The sequence below is a fragment of the Desmodus rotundus genome, unplaced genomic scaffold (assembly GCF_022682495.2).
Source record: "Desmodus rotundus isolate HL8 unplaced genomic scaffold, HLdesRot8A.1 manual_scaffold_159, whole genome shotgun sequence".
In the NCBI taxonomy this organism is placed as follows: Eukaryota; Metazoa; Chordata; class Mammalia; order Chiroptera; family Phyllostomidae; genus Desmodus; species Desmodus rotundus.
Genome location: NW_026527213.1, coordinates 1 through 23,929, shown reverse-complemented (window position 1 = coordinate 23,929; position 23,929 = coordinate 1). Strand labels below are relative to the sequence as shown.

Here is a 23,929-nt window from a genome sequence, read left to right as displayed (position 1 = left end):
CTGTGTGTGGAAGTTCACTTTGTCTGATGTATCTTTTCATTTCCATTGGCACGAAATGTTTTTCTATCTCTTTCAGTCTGTGTGTGTCTTTCAATCTGAATTAGGTCTCTTGCAGGGAGTACCCTGACTTTTGATTGGAACATTTACTCCACTTATATTTAAAGTAATTACTGATAGGTATGCAGTTACTGCCATTTTATTATTCCTATTTTTTTTTTCTTTCTTAAAATAAGTCCTTTTAATGTCTCTCATAATCCTGGTTTGGTGGTGATGAGCTTCTCTAACATTTTTCTTGTCTAGGAAGCTCTTTATCTGTTCTTCAATTATAAATAATAGCTTTGCTGGGTAATCTTGATTGTTAGGTCCTTACTTTTCACCTTTTTGAATATTTTGTTCCAATCCCTCCAGGCTTGCAAAGTTTACATTGAGAAATTAACTGATAGTCTTATGGGAGCTCCTTGTAACTAACCTTTCTCTTGCTGCTTTTAAGATTCTCTTTCTCTTTAACCTTTGGCATTTTAATTATGTTTAGGCCTCTTTGGGTTTATCTTGTTTGAGACTCTCTGTGCTTCCTGGACTTGGGTACCTATTTCCTTCACCAAGTTAGGGAAGTTTTCCCTCATTATTTCTTCAAGTAGGCGGTCAATTCCTTGCTCTCTCTTTCCTCTTTCTGGTGACCTTACGATGCGAATGTTAGCACGCTTGAAGTTGTGCCACCCAGAGGCTCCTTACACTATCTTCATTTTCTTAAAATTCTTCTTTCTTTTTGTTGTTCTGATTGGGTGTTTGCTGTTACTTTGTCTCCAAACTGCTGACTCGAGACACTGCTTCATCTAAGTGTCCATCAATAGACAAATGGACAAAGATGATGTGTACATATATACAATGGAAAAAACTCAGCCAAACAAACAAAAAGAACGAAATCTTGCCATTCGTGACAACATGGATGAACTTAAGAGGGTATTGTGCTAAGTGAAATAATTCAGACAGAGACAAGTACCGTGTGATTTCACTTGAATGTGGAATCTAAAAACAGAACAAACACAACAGGAACACACTCACAGAGAACATTTTGATGACTGCCAGATAGGAAGGGGGTTAGGGGAATGTGCAAAAAAAGGGAAGGAATTAAGATGTGCAAATTGCCAGGTATACAGTCAGTCACAGGGCTGTAAAGTACAGCACAGGGAAGAGTCAGTAGTATCGTAACAACTATGTACGGTGTCAGATGGGCGATCCCTTATCAGGGTGAGCACTTCGTAAGTCATGTAAATGTCTGATCATCATGTGGTACACCTGAAACTAACACACCGCATGGCAACTGTAATTGAAAAATAAAAAATTATTAAAAAAACACCAGGTTAAGCAAATGTATATCATTTAAATATTCTACTGTTTTCTATTAAAATTAATATGGCTTTGATGTTGCAGAGATATCAACAATAAATGTTAATATAATAATTCACAAGTATGTATATTTAACATAAATCTACTACCACAAACACTACATCTTTTACCAAATAGCTGTTTTCCCACACCTAATGAAATGCAAAATGTACCTAACAAAATTTGGTAAGATTTTAAAAATGCTCTTTTGGCAACTGGGGCTTTAAAATCTTGAATATATTTGGCTAAAAGTGTTTTCTTTTATTGCCTAAAGTTAATTTTTTTTACAGCCACTGTGACAAGTGAAGAGGTAATTATGAAGGCTAAACATACATTAGCAGTTCAGTATCACAATCAAAATAATGTTAATTGTAGCAGTTGGGCACCTGACTGCAATCAGTATCACTTTTATGTATAGAAAACTTTGCCCACCTCTGTACTCAAATAATCAGACCCAGTGTTGCCAGTAATTCCTAATGCCACACACACGTAATTTAATCCTTATGATTTATCATGTCAATTTGCTTTAGGATTAAAAGATTGGTTCTATAAGAGTTTTTAAGTTTAGCAGAAGGTGTACGATCACTAATATACGATGTCCCAAGAACAGCAAAGGCTAAAAGAAATGCCGACTCCCAAGTGCAAATCAAGTTCCCAACTACTACACTATAATCCAACTCTACTATTTTAAACACATTTGTATTTAGTCTGACAGAAGTTATTGGCTTCCTTTTTCATAGGGGCTGAACTCTGGAAACTACTTCTCATTGGTATGGTGTTAACTACCTTCTTAAAGATACAGCTCTTCAGGGAATTTGCTCTATATATTTCCCTGGCTGTACTGAGCTTGCTGAGCGTCCCTCGTTTCCATGTGTATTCCTGTCTCTTGGGTTTCCCCAAACTCACAAAGTGAAGGATCAAATAACAGCATTACAGACTTCATGACTTATAACTCCTTAGGAATAAAAGGAGTTACCTTGCAGCTTATTTGCTATTTATTGTGAACGTTTCTTGTAAAGAAACTGTACTTGGGGTAGCTCTGGCGAACTAGGGACCCACCGGCTACATGCAGACTTCCACCGGCTTCTGTACAGCCCTTGAGTCAAAAATAGTTTTACATTTTTAAACAGCTGGAAAAAGAGAAAGTAAACAGAAGATGATTTCATAACACATGAAAATTAGAAGAAAATCAAATCTGTGCCCACTAATAAAATGTGACTGGCACGCAGCCATGTGAACATACTTGTATGTTTCCTACAGTGGCTTCATACCACGTAAGAGCTGACAGAGACCAAATGACCTGCGAAGCCTGAAGCATCCACCGCCTGGCCCTTCACTGGAAGTCTGCTGGTCCTGGTGCTGGCATCACTAGCAATTATTCGGACTGTCTGAATATCTGTTTCCAAAGGGGGAACTAGGAAAACCCCTTTGAAAAATTTTAACTATGAAAAAAGTCTCTGTTTGTAAGCTGCCAGTAAACTTAATTTAAAAACCTGTGTCTACGAAAGAGCTGAGAAATAATTAACTGGTAGATGTGGGTGGTGATGAGGATCCAGTCAGGCCAGTATTATCACTGCGTCCCTGAAGCCACACCTGCTCCTGCTGAACCCAGTCCCTGAAGCCACACCTGCTCCTGCTGAACCCAGCACCAACCTGGCGTAGCTGAAGCATCTGTCACGGTCAACCACTTCTCTAGACATCCATCCCCACCCTATTATGCAGCTACTGTATTTTTTCTTGGACCTGTCGTTACCTCTGCACACGTATGCTCTAGCCCGCCCCCTCCCCAAACTGTTTCCACAGGCCATCTATCCAACTAACACATCTGATTATGTCACTCTCAATCCACACTCACACACACACACAGTTTCTATTCGTTACATAAAGCCATGCATTGTCTGTTCCCTCCTACCTCCATCCAGCCCCATCTCTTTCAACCACTCATCAACATGCAATAAAAAAAATAAGATACACCATGTACTACATACATGTCTGTAGTTCCCTGACCGCATGATTTAGTACACAATGGAATCAACACAATGCAAAAACCAACCCCAAATTACTGAGCACCTTTTGTGCTGTATAATTACATGCAATGTTAGAATATTTAATTTTTGCCTTCCCATCTACCCTGAAAGTTACCTACACTTTCACGGGTACCCAATCGTGACCAACATGGCCAGCACTCAAAAAATACTCACTGCTCAATTCATTATAAAACCTTCACTGTGTTCTTACTTCTGCTGGAAATTTATTTAGACTGGGATGTGCTGATTCAGGGACTTGAACTCAGAAAATTCAACAGCAAGATAAGAAAAGGGAGATGGGAAATTTCAAAGGGCTGCAGCTAAGAACAAAGCGTCAGAACAAAGTCTCTTTTAGCTGTCTGCTCTAGTCATCAACCAGGACGTCATAACACACACACTGGATTTATTCAGAGAAGTAACAAATTTCGAGCACTCAAATCAGTTTCTTATCCCTACACGTAAAACCTAGGCTAACCGACCAGTTTCAGAAACCTCAATGTCCTACTCTGTTGGTGAAAGAGGAAACACTCAGTAGGATCGCCCCACGAGCGCATAGAACGCTGGGACTCTGAAGTTCATTCAAAGTCCCATTCACGAAATCACAAATGTGAACACTTTATAAACTGTGCTTTGCCATTTTAGAATTTTTACATATTTTTAATATGATGTTGCTCTAACTTTTTTAAATAGAAAAAGCATTCAGATAAAGACATCATCATCTGAAGAAAATAATACGTATTCCAGAGATGCACATTTAATCACATGGGGTGAAATGATAGGGTATCTGGGACCCGGCTTAAAATATTTCAGAGAAAAGAGACAGATGAAGCAAGTATGGCGAAGTACCGTTAACCTGAAATGTGGGTGATCAGTGTATGAAGGTGGTGAGTTCACTGAACTATTTCTACTTCTGAGTATATTTGAAAACAATCCTAACAACGTTTTTTAAAAGGCTTCAGTAACTCTAAGAAGTCTTTTTTTCCTTCAGTAAATCTGAAAAAGATCCAAACTACAACTACAGTGAAAGGTGAATTCAGAAAATACTGAATTCCAATTTAAAATAATAATACAAGGCAGAGCAAGGAAACGATTAGCAAAAATATTACGATTACTCCAAGAGAAAGAAAAGGTTCCGCCATCAGGAGGGGCGGGGAGGGCGTGGGAGGCGCTGGCGACGCTCATCTACCTCCAGGCGTGTGCGGAAGCGGCATCTATTCCGTACAACCGGGTTCAGTTTCATGCATTTGTCTTGTGACTGACAAAAACACGTTTAAGATATCTTCTTTGATGATGGAGTTTTATGAAAATGACTTCCCAAAGTTTACTAATTGAATCTTACTGCTCTAAATTTAGCCTCATCCTTTTCATCAATTAAATTATAATCTAAGTTCAAAGAATTAAATATTAGTCATAGCAGTAAATGGAAATTTTATTTAGTTTTATTAAACTTTTTAAAGTTTATTTTATTAAATTTTATTGGAAATTGAAGTACAAAGTTTTGAAGCAACAGCATGACAAATAGATATTACTATGATAAATCCTAAAAAACATATTTCTACATCTTTTAAAAAGGCTCAACTATTTTAAAATTTGAAACAAGAAATGAAACAACGCAGAACTTAATAGAAAATTTCACAGTTACAAGACAATGGATGAAAAAAATATTTAATGAACTTAGACTCAATCTATAATTCTGACCAAAGATAACAGTAATTACGTTTTTAATGTGTACAGAACAAACATCTTACACATAGCCAACTGGCAAAATTTGGAAAGATTCCAAATACTGGAGGAAAAACAAAAATGCAGGTATGAGAAAGGTTTTTCTCCTTCCCACTCCAGTGAGCCTCTCCCCTGACCACCCCCCCAAACCAAAATCAGCAGAAAGAGGGGGGAAAGGGGAGAGGGAGCTCCAAGAAAAACACCACCATGAAACACACAAATGATGGATGCCATCTGACGCAGCATGCAAGGACAGGACTGCCTCCCGACTGAAGTGTTATTCATCTACACACACACAAGGCAACAGCGAAAACCTGGGAAGCCACAGAGATTCATCTGAAGTCTACAAAGTTTTCACCAAAACAGATGAGGGCAAAAAATTCCTCACTAGGTCAAAAACTTTGTAAATTTTATGTGCATACTTACCATTAAACTACTGGTTCCAGAAGGAATAGAGGTAGCAGAGTAGAGAAAAGAGGGAAAACCAGTCAATACTAAGAATAAAAAGTGGCAATACAGTATCAACTCTAGGCACCAAGAATAAAATGGAAACTAACCATAAAGTAAGAGGTTAGGCAGCCGACTGTCTAGCAGCATGAGAGGTGGATTATTGATACCATCTTACTCCTTCTGTCTCTTACTTATTGCTGATTATTGGACATAGAGCTTATTCTTAACAAAAGGCACACTCTCGAGAAGGGGAAGAAAGTGAAGTCTGTCATTTTTGTAACGGACAACAGTCACTATGCAACTTAAATTACCAAGGGAACCAAGAATCCTTTTCTGATCCAGTATCTTAGGGAAATCACCTATTTTTATCCAAATACAGTTACACCCAAAGCGGCCACTCACCATTTCTGTGGCTAAAACAGACGGCCTCACTACTTGCCCGCTCGGTTGGCATCTACCCATCCTCCTGAACAAGTGAAAGGTGACCACTCGTAGAATCACTTTGCTCACCTGCACCTAAGGTGCCATCGAAGCCTGGACTTCCCTCTTCATGGCTCTGTTTCAATAGCTTCCCTTAATTTGAGTATTTCATGTAATCTTTTACTTCCTGCAAGCTTTCACACCCACCATTTTACAGGGAGACAGGAGAACTTACTATGTTTATGATAAGGATGTTAGTTTACGCTTGCAGAGCACGTCACGAGCTGAGCAATCAGCTACGTGCTACATTATCTCAGCTAATCTTCAAAACCACTACATGAGGGAGGTACCAGCACTTTAATTTTGAGAAATAGAGGTTTAGAGTTTAAATGATTTGGCCAAAGTCACAAACACCCAACTACAGACCCCAAATTTTAAGCCACTATATTCATAAGTAAGCAACTTAGAGTAATTTTCACAATGTTTCAATCTTGTCCTTATTCCTGTAAGTGCTGAAAATATGTATGACAAATAAATGTAACAAGAATCACAAGTCTTATAAAAAATTTCCCAAGTTATTGATTTCCTGAAGTCCCAGAACATAAGACACCAAATATAAAACACTTTGATCTCACAAAAAGTCAAATTCTAGTCACAAGTAAAAATACTAGGGAAGTAATGTTGCTTAGTGGTGAGTGGTCAACCTCATCTACACTACGGCTATAAGAATTAAATGACATCCACATTAAAAAGGACAAAGGAGTCTATTCCTGCATGCCTCATTGGTGCAAGAACTCAATAAACGAAATCAATGGCTTACAAGAAAGATAAATTGTGTGGTTATTTGTTATAAAGAAAGACTTTTCAAGGATACCTTTAAATAAAAATGTTTTAAAAGACTAGGAGAGCAAACTTGCAAAAGTACAGTCTAACATACAAGTAAAAGCTGAATAAAAGAAGGCATATCTTCCTTTAAACTTCAGATATTTTTTAAAACATGTGAGTAGAACTAGTATCTCCCCATTTCCCTAACAATAAAAGCTTTATACCTAAGATTAAAGGCCCAAAACTTCAGTAAGTAAGTACACTTACAGAGATGAAAGGCAATTGGTCCCTCTAACGGCAAAATGTTACACCCAGGGGTGTCCTGGTAGATGCTTAGTAACTGCCCTCCAGAGGAGGACAAATCCTGACTTTTCAGCACTTGCTGATTTGCATGATATAAACTGTCTGTGTCCGATTTCCAGCCACCCAAGTGTCATCCCTGAGCACAGAACGGAAGAAATGAGCACACCACCACACACTACCTCCGCCATAAAGATACAGTGGATGTCAGTAACCTCAAGAACACAGGTAACAGGAAGATGTAATAAAAGAACTAGAAGAGATGAGTTTTTGTGTATTTATTGCCTTTGTTTCAAATACAAATTATTTAAGTTCATATAACTGAATTTGAATGATGGTCACCAAAATCCTGAACGTTAATGATGGGCTCCGAGAAGGGCCGACTCCAACTCCGGCACACCGCTGGCGCGGCGCCCCCTTGCTAACTCGCCCGGCCCCCCACCTCTCTCATTTTCGTACTCCTCCTTTTGGTGGATTAGCAAGGAAGAAAGTTGTGACTTTTTAATCCATCAGCTCTGTCGATTATTTCTTCTAGGTCTATGGGAAAGTCTACGTCCACTCTGCTCTTCAGCTGAGCAAGGCCAAGCTCACATGTCCGTACACACGGGAGACTGGTGACTTCCATTCATGTTTTCCCCCGGTCCTCAACACAGAAAAATGAACGTCACGGCCACTTGCATTTGTTGCAAACAGACTTCCCCCAGCGTGTTCCCCTGACATGACAGTTTTTGCCTGACATCTGCTGTTATTAAGTTTCCTAAAAAGACCAGAACGATTTACATGTACACCAGTATCACTTACAACCCCTATCACCTGAAATGCTGTGTTATTACTTTACTTCCTGCCAATCTGACATGCATAAAGGGCTATCACATTACCCCTCCAGCTTGCCTCTGCCCGCAAAGCAATCTGGCAAAGCCTACTAAGTTCAGCAGCACGGACCGCAGCGCCAGGACTGGAGTGCAAGCGACTGGAGCTTAGTCCAGCACTCCTGGTGGGAACAACTCAGAATCCAGGATTGGGAAAAAACAACTTACAAAAAACGAGCTGGTGGGAAGGCTGCACATTCTTGGGCCAGAAAATGGGAGAAGGCTGGAAACCCAAAGCCCTGAAGAGCAGCAGTAGATTTCTGCCTTGAGCTAGGATGCCCTGGAAGGGCTATACTTTCACTATGAGGACAAATCAGGAATAACCCTCTTCTCTTTACCACCACTCCCCCAGGCAACTTCAAGGAAAATCCACTGACCCGTGACACTGGGTGGGGAAGATACGGGAAAACCACCACTGAGAAGACGAACATGCCACCTGTGCCATCCGAAGCCTTCACTCTCGGGGGTCAAAACCCCACAGGCTGAAATTCTCACACTTCAGCATGCATCGGCCCTGTACTGGGAGGTTTTGCAAACCCTGTATCATTTAACCCATCATAACCCTGTGGGGTCGGTTTAATCGCTTCCCTCTAATGACGACTAAACTGAAGCTCACAGGCTAGCAGAAAATACTGATGACAGAAGGGAAACAATGCCCTGCAGGGAATTTAGTTATGGACGCCCCCTTTCTAGTCTCTTTCCATTGCAAAACACAAGTATGTCCTACTTTTAAGACACCCTCCTTTAGCAGGAAAACACTGACACCACAGTTTAACAGACGAGCTCTACCAGGTCCCGTCCCAAGGTGATGTGGGGCTGCAAATCGCACACTCAGGGCGTGCAGGTGTGGTTCCTGCACCAGCAGCCTCACAGCAGCTGCTAACAGGTTAGCAATGCACATTCTCGGCCCTTACCCCAAACTCACGGAACCACAACTGTGAAAGTGGGGGTGAATCGAACATCAACAAAAGATCAATTAAACAAAGAGTCAAGTCACTGTGAAATTAATTTGGAATATTCTGAACTAAAATGAATTAACCAGAATTCTCTACTGTAGAAATTGAATGGGTTACAAACTTGCTTGGTTACAGAATACTTCTTTTAAGAGAGTCTTATGGGCCAAGATGAAACTCAGAGATGCTCTCCCGATGTGGATTCTGCTCCTCGGGGCCTGAAAGCTAAGGGCAACCCCCCCACCCCCCACCGGAGTCAGATAGACTCGAGATCAATCTGAGCTCTGGAAGCGTGAGAAATGACAGCACAGGAGTAGTGAGGGCAGTGATCCTGATGATGCCACCACCAATTCTTTTGTTTATAAAAGTTATACGCCATTACTATAAAAAAGAGATGGCGGTACATAAAGAAAATGGAAGTGTTCCTACCAGTCAGAAATAAGCAAATTTGAGTGCATGCATATTACTTCCTGGTCTTTTTCATTTACGTACTCGTATGTACACTAATTTGATAGAAAATTACCAAAACAAAACCCATACTACTCTGATATTAAATCATTTATTTCTAAGCTATCTATCCAACAGACTTCTTGAGGACCAAAGTGTTTTCACCATTGCATCACCAGTACACAGAAAGCCTACCTGGCCTACTGCAACAGGTACTGCGTATTTTTTTATTTTTACAGAGAGGGGAAAGGAGGGAGAAAGAGAGGGAAAGAAACACTGACCTGTGAGAGAGCCTCTCACACACCGCAACCGTGGACGGGGCTTGCCACCCACGGGTGCGCCCTGACCGGGAATGAAACCTGCAACCTCTCACTTTGCGGGACGGCGCTCAGAGCCACTCCGGCCAGGGCGGCAGGCACTGCGTGTTTCTGATGGAGTAAATAAGTACAGCAATAAAGAAAAATCAGATCCACAGACTGTGATGAGAGAACAGTTCAGGTTTCCTCAAGGCTTCATTTTAAAGCCAGCTAAAACACAAGGGTACCTAAGCCTGTGCTGCTTCTGCTTGTTAAAGTCCACTATCACATTTTCACATACAGTATAAGGAATACTTTTCTCTAAGTCTTTGCTACATGTAACACTATGTTGAAAAAAAAAAGTTTTAACACACCAAGTTTGTGAATACATAGCAAAAGCAAAAATAATGTCAGTGGGGTGGCAGACTATTTGATCCCAACAGACCTCAACTTTTTGTGAAGTCTGTCAAGTTTTTTGAATTCCTCCGGAGCTCCTGACTCTCAGGAAGAGTTTTCAGAACACCAGAGAGTGATCTGACAGAACTAGTTCACAACACCCGCAGCCCTGAAAAAGTAAAACCACATCCGTCTCTGAACCAGGAACAGCACGCCCCTTTCTACAAGCCTGGCCTCAGGCCCCCGAGCACACCGGCCGCAAGGGGACACTTCCCCAGGCTGCCGGCCTGCCTAAGCATTTGTTCCCACACAGTAAATTCAGTTACCTTCTGGAGCTTGTTATGAATGGGGTTTGCTTACACGAACGAGTAAATCAAATCCAAGACAGGGACACAGCTTAAAAAAAAAAAGCCTCATTACTCTTTAGCTTGGAAACTGAAGCCCAAGAAGAAGACAAAGGACATAAAGTTAGTTGTATTTCCCTCAAAGTAGAACTAATTCTCACCTGTCCCATGACCCTTCCAAAAACATTTACTACTTCAAAAGTGAATGCAGCTAATCACGCCCCAGGCTGCTTTTACAAGTCTGGTAAAGCCCTCTTCCCCATAGATATTAACGGAATCCCCAGACGGAGGTTCTGCCATCCCAGTCTCCTTTCTCAATCCAGGAGGCTAGCTGCGAAGGCGCGAAGGCTATGAAGATGAGCAGACCCCTCTCTTCTGCTCTCATCTTAGGTGACCAGGGTCCCCACAGACAAGACTTGGTACAGTGTGTCTCATCGTCAAAACAGCCGTCAAGCACTCCCATTCCTGGTTCCTCCTACATAAGGCTGGAGTTTCTTGCGTAGGAGGAGAGAAGCCCAGCTGTTATTTTGGATTTAAGTTGTACACAAAACCTAGTATGATCTTTGACTCACTTATACTTTCTGGACTCATAAAAACACACTGTAGGCAGAAAGTGAGTTATATGTCTAGCCAATGTCTACTTAATTTTTTAAAAGACTTAGAATAAACCAAAAATAGAATAAATTCCCAATTCTTTGAAATCCTGTTCAAGCACTTCTCTACATTTTCTGGAAAAGTGAGATTTCTCCCACATTTGGAAATGCTGGTCCTAAAAACCCAAAAGTTCTCTGAACCTCGTCCCTTTCCTGAGAACCGACAACATGCAAATAAGTCAACTACATCCCACTTTGCCATAGGACATATCATCTAAAACACGTAATATCATCCCAAAGCTTTGCCAATCACGCCATTTAAAACTAAACTGTGCATAAAGTAGGGATAAACTGAAGTGTTAATTTTTAAATTAACTTATTTTTGTGATATTTACCCACTCGAGCCTTCTACAACATAGTTCAACACTTTGGGTATTCTTTGTTTTGTTTTGTTTTGAAGGGCTTTATTTATGTGTAGAGAAAGGGGAAGGGAAGGAGATAGAGAGGGAGAGAAACACCGATGGGCTGCCTCATTGGTTGATTATTGTAGGTACCCTGACCGGGGATCAAACTTGGTATATTGGGACAACACCTCAACCAACTGAGCCACCCAGCCTGAGCCAAATCTCCCATTTCTAACTTACCCTCAGCATGAAAGAGTGTATGTTAAATGACTCCATTTATATGAAGTTCAAGAACAGGCAAAACAAAACCAATTTGTAACAGAAATAGGTAATATTAATCAGCATCTTTAAAACAGGGTGGGGATGACGGGGTAGGAGCACAAGAGAACTTTTTGGGGTGTTCTCTATTTTGACAGTGTTGGTGACAGCATATTGTCAAATGCATTGGTCAAAACCCTTCAGACTACACACTTAGGTTCTGTGCATTCCAACAAATGATGTTAACCCTAAGTTTTTAAAGGGGGTAAAAGCAGTTGCTTCCTTTCCACAAAGAGGTCAGTTCCCAACGATGATAAAGTTAGAAGGCTCAGGGGGAAAAAAATTTAAAGAGTTGAAAAAAATTGACAAGAACATGGCAATCACCCAGCTCGGGGGGTGGGGGGGCAGGCTCCATGTGCCGCGTTCATTACTAGCCGCATCTAGCTTCGAGCCAAGCGTCACAGTCTGTTTCACTCACAAAATTTCAAGTTTAAAAGAACTACAGAAAACACAGAGAACTGTACCAAAAATATTAAGAATTTAATTAGACATGAAAAAAAATTCACAGACCAATGACCAATGAATCTTAATTAATTTGGGGTTCTAGACACCTTTGAAAATCTGGTGAAAACTATGGATTATTCCTCTAGAAAAATAAACAAACCACAAAATTTTGTGTGTAATTTCAAAAGCTTTATGAACCACTTCAAGTTTATCCATGAACTCTGCAGGGGCCCAGTAACTGAAGTTTATCCATAAACTCTGTAGGGGCCCAGCAATTACATATGAAGAACTTCTCCCCATTACTAGGTGTAATTTTAATATTTAATTTGCTATGAATAAAAATTAGACAACTCTGCTTTCAGTCATTCGAGACTACACAAGATGATCATTGCATTTTTTCCTTTTGTGTTGGCTTTTTCAATTCTACCAGTCCACTCATTTTTATTGTTCCATATAAGATTTGAAAAATACTCATTTAACCACCTTTTAGATTGACAGTGTCAACAATAAAAAGAAAAAAAAAAAGAATTCCTTAGGGTACAACAGCGGATAGCTAATTAAAGTTTGAACAAAGACACTATCCAAGAGCCATCGCAGCAGGCGAGGCAGAGAGTGGCCCTCCACAGATGTCTACAGCCTGGTCCCTGGAACCCTGCGGGCTGGCACGGCAAAGCAGAATTAAAGTTGCTAATCACTGTTCTTAAAATAGGGAGATTATCCTAGATTATCTGGTAGGCCCGACTTAATCACGAGGCTTCTTAAAAAATGTGGAAGAGTGAGGCAGGAGAGCCAAAGCCAGCAGGTGGCAGTTTGAGAAAGGCCGGGCCCAATGTTGCTCCCTGTGAAGATGGAGACGTCATAATAAGCCAAGAAATGCAGGTTGTCTCCAGAACCCGGAAAAGGCAAAGAAAGAGTCCCCCCCGGACCTCCAGAAGCCTTCCACACCTTGAGTTTAGCCCAGTGAGACCCGTCTTGTGCCTCTGACCCCCATACCTGTAAAATAATAAGCATGTGTACATATCCATACAGATGTTTATAATATACCAGGTCTGAGTTGTCTGAATTTCATAGAAATGAATTCATATTTCTTCTGCAATTAAAAAGAGGACTTGCATTTAAAGATGACTTCCGGATCAAATTTATCAGTATCTGCTCAGAACATTCTCCTAAAATCATTAAAAATGCCACTTTTAAAGGGAATAAGCCTGTAACAGGATAGAGAAAATAAATGAGTGGTAACTTTAATTGCAGAAGTAGGAATGCAGAGAAGCAACCCGATTTACACCAAGCACAAGAACTTACAGGCACAAAGAGGCCCAAAGCCCAGAAACGGTCACTGGGGGTTGTGTAAGAAGCAGTCAGAGCTCCCCAGTGGATCTCCCTGACCTCGGGCAAGGAGGCGGCGGTTCCTCCCCAACTCCAGCGTCAGACTGCTATTTGCAGAGGGCAGGGTCCGTTCACTTGGGGATAACAGAAATATCGAAAGGCAGAAGTACCTACTGAACATGACAGTTAAATGAAAGGACCATACTGAGTGTATAAGACTCTTGACTTCCTTCTAATGCTGCCCCCAGAGTCCTGGTATAAAAAAAAGTATGTCCTCCAGGTGAAAAAAGGAGAAGAGCCATTCTTGGAAATATGACCAGATTGAGAGAATAGACAGTAATTTAATACTCCTAAGAAAAGGGCCCACAGAGATGACCCTGCCACATACACAGAGAGCTTCCAATCGGCTTTTTCAGTGCCTTACTTTATTTAAAGTACGAGTAACCAGCCAATGATCACCAAACATTTGAAGAAGAAAACCTAACCGATGACTGAAACCAAACAATGAGAAAAAGGAACTGGGAAGAAATTGAGTCAAAAGGGAGAAAAAAAATTTTATGCACGAATAAGTACCTATCATTAATATTCCTAGAAAACACAAAAAAAGAATGTTTGAAAGAACATAATTTAAAATAAAAAGCTCTTGGAAATTAAAAAAGATTACAGAAACAAACAGAAATCAACTAAAGGGCTTGAAGATAAAAGGTCAGGGGAAATTCCCCCTAAAAGAACAAAAAGCAAAGATATTTTACAAAGAAGAAAAAGACAAAGCAAAGGAGCTCGCTAGGAGTCCAACACTGAAATAATGAGGAAAGAAAATGGGACAGGAAATAAATTAAAGACCCAAATGCACAGTGCAATGGATGAACACACTGCAGGATACATAATGTAAGTTTATAACCCTAGGAACTGACTTCTTTCTAGGGCAGTAAGTTTTTATATGTGATTGAAATAAACAATAATTTGGTGATCAATAACCTTGCTACCAAATACATTTTGAAGAACGGTGAGTATTTACAAAGTTTTTTTGCCATGTGCCTAACCCAGTGAATGTGCCATAAAACTTAATTCAGCCGTGGTCGGGTAACTTGGTTGGAGTACCCTCCTGTACATCAAAAAGGTTGCGGGTTCGAAGCCGAGTTGGGGTGTGTACAGGAGGCAACTCTCCTGACTGCACTCTCTCTCCCTCCTGGCCTTCCTCTCTCTAAAATCCATAAACACATCATTGAGTAGGGATTTAAAAGAAAAGCTTAATTCAAATATTCAGGGGAGACTCTTAGAATTAGAGGATACAAAAATAGTAAAAACTAAAACTAAAACTTTGTATTATTTTTGCAAAATCTGAGAACTTAGAAGAGGAAAGTACACAGTCTTCCTGAGGAGGGGGAGGGTGGGGAGTGGAGTGAGTCTTGAATCTATCCTTTTTAATAGAGGTTCAAATGTTAGCTAAAAATATACAGGTATAATGTACCTTATGTAAATTACTTTAATCCTCATAATACTACAAAGCAAGAATTCTTCTTATCCTGATTTTAGAGACCAGAAAACAAAGGCACAAGGTACAGGGAGGTTAAGTAACTTGAGTACAGCTGCACAGCATGAAAGGACGCAACCCAGGAAGCCTGACTGGAAGACCCAAGCTCTCCCCCGTGTTAAGACAGAGCAGCCTGCATGCACAGAGCATCCCATCGCCTGTGCCTCAGTGACTGACCCGTGCACAGGCACAGGACTTCCACTGGGCAAATCAGAGTGCCTCTGCTGGGGGTGGAGCAAACTACACGCCCTTGAGGCCTCTCGGATCACAGGTGGATGGAAGCAGCAGTGAGCCTGCAGGCCACCAAATCAGAAAAGGCCTATCCTCAATGGAAGGGGTAAAACTGGGTAAGATGCAAAAGGAGCCCAAGGAGGCTGGCCAGATCAGGCAGCGGGCAGGGGTGTGGCCTTGCGCGCACACACAATGGCTAAATTTCAGCTCCAGGGACCCCGGTTCCCCACTGTCCCTTCAATTCTGTGAGCTACCCTTGGATCCTTTCCAATACTGTGAGACCACATATTGCTTGTTCCCTTAAGACTATTTTAAGCTGTGTTTCCATCATTTGTAACTGAAATAGTCTTAACATTCTCTGACCGCAATGAAATACTTCTAGTTAACACTAGAAATTAAAAAAAGAACAGTAAACCTACCACCTAAAAATGTCAAAACCACACTTAAAAGAATAAATGAAAAAATAAATGAAGCAGCTAGGGGAAGAAAACAAAATTAACTTTACAAGTGAGAAAGAAACTAGGGGATAACAGCAGAGCGAATGAAATAAAAATAATAAAACTAGTAAATTTATTGTTCAAACCGAGAGTTGGCTCTTTGAAACAAGCCACATCCCAACAAAAATGAGGATACACAAAACGAGCAAAACAGTAAATCCGAGTGACAGAACGCACTCACCCTGCTTTGATACTGACCTGCTGGAGCCCTTTACTGTCAAACCTCAGAGCACTGAACAGAGTGACTGACAGGAGGCACTCGAAATGCAACTGCTGCAAAAGCGGGGGCGGGGGGGTCCCCGACAGGGCTCAGCCAAGTGGTTCTCGGTAAACACGTGCTGAGTGACTTCCGCAATGCTGTGAAGTCATCTTAAATATCATGTTATAGAAACATGTAGTATGATAGAAGAAACTGATGAAGTGGAAAGAGCATGTTATCAAGGAATATGTAACCCATGGATCAAAGAAATCAAGAGATGTATCTAACTGAATGCTAACAAAAACAACTTCAAAATTTGTGGAATTTAGCTAATGCAATTTTGGAGGAAAACCTGCAGCTTTAAAATCTTATATCAGAACATCAAAAATGTGTAAAATCAAAAGGATGTACAGAAGGAATGCCCCAAATTTTCCACCTAAAACAAATGTGTGTGTGTGAAAAATTATACATACAAGGTAGGGTAAAAGCAGGTTTATACTTTACAGTTTATGAGGGCATAAACAGTTCATTCGTGTGTTATTATTTATTAGTTATTGTACTTTTCCATATGAACAACAGTAAACCTACCGTTGCCTCACCCTGTATATCCACATTTATACATAAAACAGACATCAACATTTTATTCTGGCTATTTCTGGTGCTCAGATTACAAGTGATTGCCAATTACTTATGTGTGCTTTTTTTTTGTATTTTAATTTTCTCTAATAAACATACATTTTTATAATACACAATATTTTGAACAAATTGTTTTCTTTGTGCTTCCATTCCAACTGTGCTGGCCTCCTAGTCTGCCTGTCTCTTAAAGTTCTTGCTCCCCAGAATTCTATGCTTGCTCCTCCTCAATTTATATCCATCCCTTAGTAATCTTACCCACTTTATGGCTTCACTTATAATCTACAAATTGACAACTTCTCATTTTTTTATAATGTCCTAAATTAGAGATTTATACTTCCTATTGCTTAATGGATGCTTCTAGGTGGAAATCTTATAACCACTCAGTTTAACAGGCCTAGAAGAACTCATTATGATTTCTAAAACTTGTTCTTTCTTCCTTTGCTGTTAACATTGGTTAATGGCATCACTATGCACCCAGGTTTGCGATCCTATCAATTCTACCTGAGAAATCACAACCAAGTTCAACTTTTCCTCTCCCTCACCAAGGCCAAGACTTCAATTTAAATATCCACCAACTATATTCTAAAGAGTCCTGGCTTATCTTCCTGCTACCACTCTTGCCTCCTAAGATGCAATTTAATCGTGCTGTATTCGGCTTCCAAGGCTGAGCCCTGCACTCCTCAGGAAGGTAACCACCCACATAAACTACGATGGTAACGGTGCCCTCTGGCCTGATCATGGTACTTACCCTGCTTCAAAACTTAGGTTACACAGCTTAGAACACTATAAAATTCTTCAACAACGGGTCCAAACCTATTTTTCTAGCTTTATGTTCTCACCATTCCTCCTTGCTCCCTACAATCCAGACACATTTAACTTTGTAGTACACCTGTGGGTGCAGCTTTGCGTCTGTAGTGTCCTCCCTGCATAAAACTTCTAAATGCTTCAAAACCATTTAGATACTACCTTCGTCTGTGAAGTATTCTTTGATTGCCCTAGACAGATACACCCTACACAACATTGTTAATAGTCCTATTACAGCACTTGTTACAGTGTATAACAGTCACAACCCAGAGCTGAGTAAGAAAGAACAGGAAGAAGCCCTAAGTTTGTACTCCTAACAGGATACTCAGCCCCAGAAGGGGCTGTTTACTAAATCAACACTTATTACACATATATTACTACTTTTTCAAAGTAAACAAAAACTGAGTTTAAAGTTAGTATAGCTGCATGTTTAGCTGGTCAACCTAAGCCTATGATCCATGCGGCAGACAGACTGAAAGTTACACGCGCTGATGCTGCCTCCTGACATTTACACCTTTCTGTCTTGAGCGTGAACAGGACCCGGGACTTGCTGCTAACCACAGGGCTGTACGTGATCACATGCACAGACTTACAGAAGAGTGCAACACAGCCCAAGCTGCTAGGCTTCCTCCCCTGCTGGCTTTGAAGCCGCAATCTGCCCTGAGCTTAACCATGAGGAAATGAATTTCACCAACAACCTGCCGAAGGAAGCGAGCTTCAAAGTGGACCCCTAACCCCATTGGGTCTCCAGGTAACAACCCAGTTACCCGAGGTAAGCTGCTCCCAGACTCCTGACCCATAGTGACTGTGAGATCATAAATACGTGCTATTTTAGGAAGGTAAATTTGTAGTAATTTGTTAATAAGCAGCACACAAACCAACATAAATCAGAATCTAAAGTTATTTCTGAACCTTTCGTTCACACAAAGGGCATGTTTTCCCCAATTTCTAAACAGTTAAATTAGGATAAAACCAACTTAATTCATTAGTTAACACCAGTCAAGTACCTACAAAATTAAAACATTTCGGACGTACTTTGCTACATAAAGCAGTTCCTATACTTCTCTTTTAACCCATCTGCTAATACACTCAGCTGTACATGCACCCTGTATAAGAAGTAAGTATAATGTTAAGGCAATTCTCCTTATAGACACTAGATAAATAAAAATATGAAAAAGCTGGTAACTAATTAATGGTATTGGTAACCAGAAGACAAATAAGAACCTACTTACTGGTTACCAGGCAAAACAATCAAATTGGAGGGAGCTGGAGGCCTTGCTGGAGACACTACCTGTTGGTAAAACAGCAGCGCTCTCACTGGCTTAGCAGCCAGCACAGCATCGCAAGTACTGAGGTCAGGCGGCTCTCACAGACGATGCCCAGTGCAACACAAACCACTCCAGCCCACCGTCCACCTTGCAGTCAAGAGAACTTCCAAAATATTCCAAAGCAGAAATTTCCATGAGGGAGTCCACACTTTAGCTTAACGAGCATACAATGCAAGGTGTCTCCTACAGTGTTTAAAGTCTGTGGGCTTACAAGTGAGAAACAACACCCGAGTTCTTGCTTTTTTGGGGGGGCGGGTAAGAGGAGTTGTGGTTAGAAGTGTCATTTTCTTCCACCATACCCCACAGAAGTCTTCGACTGAATAAAAGAACGTTTGGGAATAGGGAGGAGATCAATCACAATAGAACTACATCTGTCTTGAAGAGTAGAAAAATAAGTCTGCCTAGAAATACAGATTTTATTTAACACTCTCAGTTTTAAGAGACAACCCACACTCCTTCGATATAAGGAAGCATGTTTCCTAAGGAACAGGAGGCACTGGAGTGGATTACGACCAGCCTACTGGAATACTCAGGGGCACACCACACCCAAACAAACTCTGGCCAATCGGGAGGAGGTCCAAAGCAATCCAGTATCACCAGAAAGTTGTCCAGATTAATTCACTTTACATTTTCACTCCCAGACTCACGGATATTTCCTCAGCCCACATAATTTCTCCAAACGTACACTCCACTCATGGGTGTACTTTTACGGTCTAATTTACCTCCCCCATCCTTGCTGAATCATTAAAGACTGCATCATGGCCACCGTATTAATTATTTTTATGATTAACAACTTGACAGTGGAAAAAATGCAGACATAAGGCCCAGAAAATTCTCTGTGAGATACCACTGCACTTTTAAATATTAGACTCTACCCTTAAGACCCGTTTTAAAACAAAAGTGATAGACAAGGCTTTTGTTCACTTTAATAGCGTTAAACTCAGCTGCCTGATAATAACAAAAACAAGAAAACCCTACCTCACCTAAGAACTCCTGTATTATTATAACTACATTCTGCTATCCGACAACTCAGTTCTGGGAAATTTATGTAAACTGGAATACCTGGAGTGAGCTCCACTCCGCTGGTGCTCTCTGGAGAGAATTAAGTAAGAGCGCACATAGCCAAAATGTGTGTCCAAGAGGGAGCAAAACACACCAACACAGAAATGTCATTCAATTCGGTAATTCATTGCGAGGGAACTGGTAACAATTCACCTTGCTAGACTCCTAAATTAAAAAAAAAAGTAGTACTGGGTTAGGTTTTCCTTTTCTATACTTTACATGACAACCCATAAGAGAATAATTTTGAATCTTACTAGTATCATATTTTCTTATTAGGAGATATTATTAATACAAACTTACCAAATAATTTTTACAAAATTACAGTAATAAATTTCCACTAATTCAGAAATATTCCTTTCCTCTTTATTCAGATGGCTACATTTGTACAATTTATAACTGCATAAACACATTAATACTGTAATACACACTAAAAATTAAATCAATGAAGTATAGTTAAGTCTAATATCTAAAATAATTACGAATCATCATCTGGGCCCCTAAATCTCAAGTGGCGAGAAGCACACTTCTATTAAGGTTCCCTAATAAACCATCCACTGAAATAGAAGTAAAAATCTCATGACAGTACACGCGACTGGAAGGATGTGTTCTTACATGTGTACTCTACCTTCCTGTCTCAACGAGGATTTAAGGTACCAACACTTTGATCTACTCCCACTGTGAGATTGAGCAGGTAATTTCTCTGATCCTCTTCCAGCCTTTCTCAGCCGGGGTTCCTCGTCTGAACCACCGAACACGGATTATTCAGATTTACCAAGACTCCTTCTAAACTTCCGAAGGCAGAGGAGAAAAAGTGACCTGCACACAACAGACGCCTTGGCCATCGGGATTCAGTTCTCCGCAGAGCTCTGGTCAAGAGGCGCTGCCCCAAGCTCCTCACTGTCGCTGCCCTGCTGCTCGGCCCAGCACCCCCACCCCACAGGGACAAAAGAACAAGTGCGCAAATCTAGGAACTTGGGTAAAAGAAGGGATGCGTGCTTGCCCTCTCTACTTCCAGCAACAGGTCCTTTTCATTTGCTATTTACTATGAATTAATAGCATGGGTGTCAACTATATTTGTCCTCTGTTCTCTATATGGGTTTTAAGAAAATAAACCCATATAGATATTGTTAAAGAATATCAACACTTTAAAAAAAAAGAGTAAAGACAGTAATCAATATACTAAAGATGTAAGAACTATCACTTTGACAAGCCTTTGTCTATTTCCCTTTCTTTAGCAAGCTTTTAAACATGCTTTTCAACATCTTTTCACATACTTTAAACATCTTTTGAGGACCATAACTGTTACATGTAAATTTTCACTTCAAAAAGTATTTCTTAAAAACCAGCTTATCTTTTATTATCACACTGATCTCCCATTCTCAAGAAACTGTCTTTTGTTATTCCTCAATGCCTCGACTGTAGCCCCTGCAACTGTGTTCATTCTAATCAAATCACAGGAAGGTAAACACTAGTTCTTTTTCTCAAAAACCAAGGATTTTTTTAATGGCCCAATTTTAAGAAATGTTAATAATTTCATTTACATAGCAAAATGACTTTCTAAAAAGTAATGAAAATAAGGTAGTTAAAGAATTGTTCTATAAGTGAATATGTAAGCAGTATTAAAAAGATGGAGAAAAGTAAACATGACATTCCCATTTTTAATTTATGCTAACATGCAGGTTGATGGTACAGAACATCAACACAGACAAATTACATTACTGAACTTCCTCTCAAATTTCCCACGTTTATAAACGTTGAGTAAAGGGGGCACAGAAGTGGAAGGGATGTTGTGTGCTCTTTATCTGTGCTCAGTGCTCAATTGTGAACGTGTGTACGTTACAAGATACATATGCAATGATATGCAAATATTAATCTTCAGGCAGTATCTCTAACCGCATTTAACTTCTTTCTTCCCCATGGACTTGGAAGAGAGGGTGTCTTGATTCATCTACTGTAACTGTTTTGAGGGTAGAGATCACTATAAAACATAACTGAAGAAGTCAAATTCATTCTCCTCAAATCAAGTGCACCTTTTCCCCTGTTTCTACATAAAAGCGCATCATTTTGCTACCCCAAATTTCCATTCCTCAGAAGTGACTTTTCCTGAACTCAAGTCGACACTGCTTTCCAAAAGCACCTAGGCTTTCAACTGCACCTTGTAGGAGGAGTTGTGATAATTACTAGTTCCTCTCCTTAAACTGTTTTCAATTTTTTAAACGCTGTGCAAATTAAGCAGGACTCATATTAACCATTATCTAAGGTAGCAGTTTACTGAGGTTAAAAATACACTTTCCATTAATGCACTCATCCAATTAAATGTGCATAGTAGGTGGGACTATTTGCACAGACTTAACAATTAGTTACATATTAACAATCAGTCCGAAGGAGATCACTCCCTCCGTCTTCAAATACTCATTGTTTGAGACCCTCTGACTTTTGGCCTTTAAAAACTGCTCACCACTCACTCGAGTCCCAAGATAGAGCTACATTTAGCAACGGGTCTTCTGACTTCCTGATACTAAAAGCCACAAAGCACCAGGGCTGCTGCGTCAGTTTGTTTTAAAATAATATTTGCTCTTTTCACCTCGCGGGGAAAACAAGGGCTTTCTGTCCTGGGGAGACGCTCAGAGGTAAGGGTGCACACGTTTAAAAAAAAACAAACACTAGGGTCTGGCCACAGCGGCGCCCCGGGGGTTAAGTGGCGATTTTCCTCCCGGGAGGGGTGACTGAGCCGGGCAGCGCGACCAAGCCCCGGCGCTCAGGCTGAAGGAGAAAAGGAGAAGGGTAAAAATAAATGCAGCCGCGGCCCACGTGCCGCCCGTGGGAGCCAGGAAGCCAGGGAGGGAGGGGGCCGTACCTCCAAACAAGTGCGGCGAGAGGTGAGCTGGTAAGGAGCCGATCACCAGGCGAGGCCCGCCGGGGCCCCCTCCGGCCGGCCGGTCCCTGCCGCCGCCGCCGCCACCGCCGTCCTCCGGGCTGCTGTGCACCGAGTCCTGCGAGCCGTACTGGCCGCTGCTGCTGTTGGGGATGCTGAAAGAGGACTGCGCAGCCCGGGCCCCCGACGCCACGGTCCCCACGGCGCCGCCGAGGGAGCGGCTGCGAGGGGCGGCCGAGGCCGCCGCGGCTCCGCCCGAGGAACTAGGCTGGTGCGCCCCGGGCACCTGAGCAGGAAACCTTCCGGCGGCCGCGGCCCGAGCCCCGCCGCCGCCGCCGCCGCCCGCGGTCCCATTGGTCCCTCCGCTGCTGCTGGAAGGTAAATCCGAGCCCGAATACGCGCGGGTGCGGCCGTTAGCAGCGGCCGGGCCGCTCTGCTTGGCGCCCATGTCCGACCTGCCCCGGGCCGGGCCCACGCGCAGCGCACGGAGGGCGGGAGAGAGCGCGGGAGCTAGAGGGCAGGGCCGAGGCGCCGCAGCCGGCCCAGGGGGAAGCCCGTACGTCCAGGGCCGCCGCCCGGCGCCCCGAGGGGCGGTCGACACCCGGCGCGCTCTTCTGCTGGGGGCGCGGGAGACGTGGAGAGGCGGACAGGAAGGAGGTCCGGGCTCCGGCGGGCGCCCCTCACTGGCTCCGGCGGGAGGGGCGGCTCAGGTGGCCGTGGGGCTGCCGCTGGTTTCGGTTCTGCTGCGCCGCGACGGGCTGCTGCCGCTCTCTGCCACCACCGCCGCGCTCTGCGCCCCGGGCCTCGGCACCGCCTCCTCCCGGGCGGCCGCTGCTACCGCCGCCATCCTCCTGCTCCCCAGGCGGCTCGCGGGTGAGTGGGAGGTGCCCGCCCAGACTCCGCCGGGGCCACCTACCCTCCTCCCCCAGCCACCCAGCTGTTATTAACGGAGAAAAAGGAAAAACGAGTGGCACGTGAGGGGAGGACGAGGAAGGGGAGGGAAGAGGTGCGCGCGCTTCCCGGCAACGGCCGGCACTCTGCCCCAGCGAAGGAGGGGCGGGGGGCAGACTGGCCCACGAAGGTGGGGGGGTCGAGTAGGAGAGGAGATTGTTGGGCCCTGGCACCGGAAGGCCGAGGGGCTGCGATGCTCCAGGGTGAGCCGGGGCCCTAGTGTTTGGGTCGCGCGCGGTGACCCCGCCCTCGTCCCCTCGTGCCGCCCAGCGGATTGGCTTCCGCCGTCATG

At 42.4% G+C, this 23,929-nt stretch overlaps 1 protein-coding gene across 2 annotated transcripts in view; it reads right to left on the bottom strand.

The window, feature by feature from the left end:
* ZNRF2 (zinc and ring finger 2) overlaps window positions 1-23,902 on the bottom strand; it is a 77,205-nt gene extending 53,303 nt beyond the window's left edge. The window contains exon 1 of one of the 2 annotated variants that reach the window (XM_053917721.2): window positions 22,669-23,902. In XM_053917721.2, coding sequence (XP_053773696.1) covers window positions 22,669-23,134 — 466 coding nt within the window. In that variant the 5' untranslated portion in view covers window positions 23,135-23,902. The remainder of the gene's footprint in view (window positions 1-22,668) is intronic. The other variant, XM_053917722.2, reaches the window with a different exon arrangement.
* Between the last annotated feature and the right edge of the window lie 27 nt (window positions 23,903-23,929).